This window comes from Rhinopithecus bieti, unplaced genomic scaffold (genome assembly GCF_001698545.2).
Source record: "Rhinopithecus bieti isolate Rb0 unplaced genomic scaffold, ASM169854v2 scaffold_61533, whole genome shotgun sequence".
Taxonomy (NCBI): domain Eukaryota; kingdom Metazoa; phylum Chordata; class Mammalia; order Primates; family Cercopithecidae; genus Rhinopithecus; species Rhinopithecus bieti.
Window position 1 is genome coordinate 655,226 of NW_016823925.1, and position 4,858 is coordinate 660,083.

At 50.1% G+C, this 4,858-nt stretch overlaps 1 protein-coding gene across 1 annotated transcript in view; it reads right to left on the reverse strand.

Annotated features, from left to right (window-relative positions):
* F2 (coagulation factor II, thrombin) overlaps nucleotides 1-4,858 on the reverse strand; it is a 20,421-nt gene that overhangs the window by 6,503 nt on the left and 9,060 nt on the right. Inside the window, exons 10-11 of the mRNA XM_017861983.1 lie at nucleotides 4,125-4,298; nucleotides 3,392-3,573 (exon numbers count right to left, since the gene is read on the reverse strand). Of these exons, the coding sequence (XP_017717472.1) occupies nucleotides 3,392-3,573; nucleotides 4,125-4,298 (356 nt within the window). The remainder of the gene's footprint in view (nucleotides 1-3,391; nucleotides 3,574-4,124; nucleotides 4,299-4,858) is intronic.

The window sequence follows — 4,858 nt, forward strand, 5'->3', positions numbered from 1 at the left end:
ATAAAATTTTTAACCTTTTTTTTTTTTTTTTTTTTTTTTTGAGACGGAGTCTTGCTCTGTCACCCAGGCTGGAGTACAGCGGCACAATCTCTGCTCACTGCAAGCTCTGCCTCCCAGGTTCATGCCATTCTCTTGCCTCAGCCTCCTGAGTAGCTAGGACTACAGGCGCCCACCACCACGCCCGGCTAATTTTTTTGTATTTGTAGTAGAGATGGGGTTTCACCATGTTAGCCAGGATGGTCTCGATCTCCTAACCTCATGATCCGCCCGCCTCAGCCTCCCAAAGTGCTGGGATTACAGGCGTGAGCCACCGCGCCCAGCCACAACCTCATTTTCAATTTGAAAGCTGTCCATTAAAACAATTTTGATGTACTATTTCTCACCTCTCAGAATGGTAAAAATTTAAAACTGTGACATTCTTTTGGCAAGGTTGTGGGGAAACAGGCATTCTTATACACTGTGATAGAAATGTAAACTGGTACAACCCTTATGGAAAGAAATTTTAAAATCTCTAAAAAATGACATACATGTTTGCCTTTTGACCTAACAACACTACTTCTAAAAATTTCCTAGGAGAGGCTAAGGCATGATAGTTCACATCTGTAATCCCAGAAATTTGGGAGGCCGAGTTGGGTGGATCATTTGAGCTCAGAGTTCAAGACCAGTCTGGGCAACACAGTAAGACCCAGTCTCTACAAAAAAATACAAAAATTAGCTGGGCATGGTGGTGTGTGCCTGTAGCCCCAGCTACTCAGGAGGCTAAAGTGGGAGGTTGGCTTCAGTTCAGGAGGCAGAGGTTGCAGTGGGCCGAGCCCAGCCATAGGATTGGTTTTAACAGTGTTATGGATGGAGGATTTTGAAACTATAATCTAGTATTGCTCAAATAGGCAAATGCATTACAGATAATGGGGGTCAGGTTTCTTACTGTCAACAGAGAGAGTTACAAATATGGAAAATGAAAAGCTAAAATTAATCCTGTGGTGTTAGAATGGAATTGGAGGTTTCAGTAGGAACTCACGGTTTTTTATATAGATGATAGAGATATTGGTATATACATCGTATAATTTTTTTCTGGTCCTGTCCACTAAGAGAGCCTAGAAGTAATGACATCCCACTAGCAATGTGCACACGCCAGCACCCAGATCTCAGTTCTAAATTCCAGTCTCCACTAGAAGGGTTCCCTGGAGAAATGGCTGCTTCCAACAGTACAGTCAGGAAAGTAGGATTAACCTGAAACATCTTGTTATGCCAGAAAGTAAGAAAGTACTCAAAGAATGACAGAACATCTCCCCAAGTCACAGAAGCCAGCTTGAAGGGACTCCCACTGGCCAAACTTGGGATCATCTGAGCATCAAAAGAAATAACAGCAGTAACAACGTACGGCCTGGCACAGCGGCTCACGCCCGTAATCCTTGGGAGGCTGAGGTGGGCGTATCACCTGAGGTCAGGAGTTCGAGACCAGCCTGGCCAACATGGTGAAACCCCGTCTCTACTGCAAATACAGAAATTAGCTGGGCATGGTGGTACACGCCTGTGATTCCAGCTATTCGGGAGGCTGAGGCAAGAGAATCGCTTGAATCTGGGAGGAGGTTGCAGTGAGCCGAGATTGTGCCACTGCACTCAAGCCTGGGTGACAGCAAGGCTGTGTCAAAAAAAAAAATTTCTGGGTTTTAATATTTGTACTGTGGTTATATAAGAGAACATCCTTGGGTTTTTTTTTTTTTTTTTGAAATACTTAAGTATTTATGGGTAAAAAGAAACCATATTCACGATTTGCTCTCAAACTATGCATATATATATATATAAACTCCCACACATCCACAGAATGGAGGACAATCTGGATGACAGTATACAGGAAATCTTTGTATTATTTTTGCAACTTTTCTGTGAGTCTGAAATTAGTCTGAAATTACCACTTAAATTTTTATTTTTTTAAGCTTTTCAAGTCAGTCCCAGATCATTTCTTTTTTTCTCTTTTCTTTTTTTTTTTTTTGGGACGGGGGCTCGCTTTTTCGCCCAGGCTGGGGTGCAGGGGGCAGATCTTCGGTCACTGCAAGCTCCGCCTCCCGGGTTCACGCCATTCTCCTGCCTCAGCCTCCCGAGTAGCTGGGACTACAGGCGCCGCCACCTCGCCCAGCTAGTTTTTTGTATTTTTAGTAGAGACGGGGTTTCACCGTGTTAGCCAGGATGGTCTCGATCTCCTGACCTCGTGATCCGCCCGTCTTGGCCTCCCAAAGTGCTGGGATTACAGGCTTGAGCCACCGCGCCCGGCCTAGATCATTTCTTAACCTGCCTCAAGCCCCTCGATAACTTCCCATCTCACTCAATAAAGTCCTTCCAGGCCCTAAAGGAAGTGGCTATCCTCTGCCTGGCCCCTTCTCTCCCCTCACCCACTGCTGCCCCTCCTCAGCACCCCAGGCCTCCCTACTGCTCCCCAGATAAGACAAGTGTGCTCCCACCTCAGGGCCTCTGTGCCTGCCATGCCCCCAGCCTGCGGTGCTCCTCCCCTAGACATGCTGCTCACTCCTTCCTTCCCCTCTTCCAGTCTCTGCCCAGACATCACCTTCTCAGGGAGGCCTTCTCCAGCCTTCTCTGGCCACCTGATTGATTGACTGATTGATCGATCGATCGATGGAGTCTCACTCTGTTGCCCAGGCTGGAGTGCAGCTCACTGCCCGAATTCAGCTCACTGCAACCTCCGCCTCCCGGGCTCAAGCAATTCTCCTGCCTCAGCCTCCTGAATAGCTGGGATTACAGGCGTGCATCACCATGCCCGGCAAATTTTTGTATTTTTAGTAGAGACGGGGTTTCACCATGTTGGCCAGGCTGGTTTCGAACTCCTGACCTCAAGTGATCTGCCCGCTTCGTCTGGCCACCCTATTTAGAAGCCCACCTCATCAGCCCTTCTCTCTCCCTGTGCTTCATTTTTCTTCACAGCACCGGTCAGGGACTGCTGTTTTAGATCTGTTTACGGATGTGCCCTCCTCCTAGGAAGGAAGCTCTCTGAGGGCACAGACATTGTCGGTCTGGGTCCCTGCTGTATACCCTAAAACACTGCATGGAAGGTAATAGGCGCTCGATAAATATCTGCTGAGCAGTTGAATGAATGGCGTTTCCCCACCCGCAGCCTCTTGCTGCTATCTGAGCTCACATATAGTGAACACTTCACTGGTGACTGATACTATGCCAAATATATTAATATATGCTACTTCATTTAATCCTCCCATAACCTTATGGGATAGAGACTTTTACCTCCATTTTACAGAGGAAGAAACTGAGCCACCAAGAGGTTAGCCAACTTGCCCAAAGTCACATGCCTTGAACCCAGGCACAACTCAGTCAGTCCTCCCAACCTGGGCCCCACTGTTTCCTCAGCCCGCCCCAGACTTGCCAGCACAGAACATGTTGTCAGTGATGCGGATCCGAGTAGAGTCCTTGCAGACCGACCGCTCCACGATGGGCAGGTTCACCACCTGCAGGACGCTGGGCTGCACCTTACCAACATTGGCTGTCCACGTCTCCTTCAGGTTGCCCCAGCCTGTCACCCGCCCCTTGTATCCAGCCTGGAACAAGCTTTGGGGAAGGAAGAAGGGCCTGGTGAGAGCCAACCCTCGCAGGAGCCGCCTGGCCCCAACGCCATTTCTTAGAGACCAGAATCTAAAACGTCCGTGCTGGCCGGGCACAGAGGCTCATGCCTCTGATCTCGGCACTTTGGGAGGCCGCGGCGGATCACTTGAGGTCAGGGGTTTGAGACCAGCCTGGCTGACACGGTGAAACCCACCAGTCTCTACTAAAAATACAAAAATTAGCCTGTAATCCCAGCTACTCAGGGGGCTGAGGCAGGAGAGTCGCTTGAACCCGGGAGGAGGGGTTGCAGTAAGCCCAGATCGCACGACTACACTCCAGCCTGGGAGACAAGAGTGGAACTCCGTCAATAAATTATTTATTATGTTTATTTAACATAAATAAAAAATAAAACGCCAGTGATGAAAAGAACTTTTGGGTTCACTCCAAGAAACTGAGGCCTGGAAAAGGGAAAGGGGCTCCTGCAAGGCTGCCTGGTATCAGAGCCAGGCCCAGAACTCCACTTCTGCCCCTCAGCTAATAAGCGTCTGGTGGCCCACCTGGCTGCCGTCTCCCTGTCGGGCAGGCACACAGGGTGGATGTAGTCGCTGAAGGTAACGGGCTTCTTCAGCTTCATCAGGGCAATGTCCCGGTCCAGGTTCTCCCGCCAGTTGTACCTGGGGTGGATGTGGATCTTTTCCAGCATGGATATCTTTTCAATGTTTCGCTCATACCTGCAGAGACCCCAAGAGAGAAATGGAGAAGCTTCAAGTTCACCCAGCAAGGGGCAGGAAACTGCCTGCCCTTGGGGTCTGAGAGACAGGGTGTCCTGCAGGCCACCAGGGAGGGGAGAGGGCTGGCTCCTGCAGTGGCAGCCCCCTGGCCATTTCTTCCTGGGCCTAAAGCCGTGCAGGGCTTTGGAGTCAGACAGTCAGGAGGACAGGGACAAGGGCACAGGCTGCACGCCCTGGTCCAGACAGACTATTTTCTTTTTTTTTTTTTTTTTTTTTTTTGGCGGGGTCTCGCTCTATCGCCCGGACTGGAGTGCAGTGGCCAGATCTCAGCTCACTGCAAGCTCTGCCTCCCGGGTTTACGCCATTCTCCTGCCTCAGCCTCCCTAGTAGCCGGGACTACAGGCGCCCGCCACCTCGCCCGGCTAGTTTTTTGTATTTTAGTAGAGACGGGGTTTCACCGTGTTAGCCAGGATGGTCTCGATCTCCTGACCTCGTGATCCGCCCGTCTCGGCCTCCCAAAGTGCTGGGATTACAGGCTTGAGCCACCGGGCCCGGCCCCC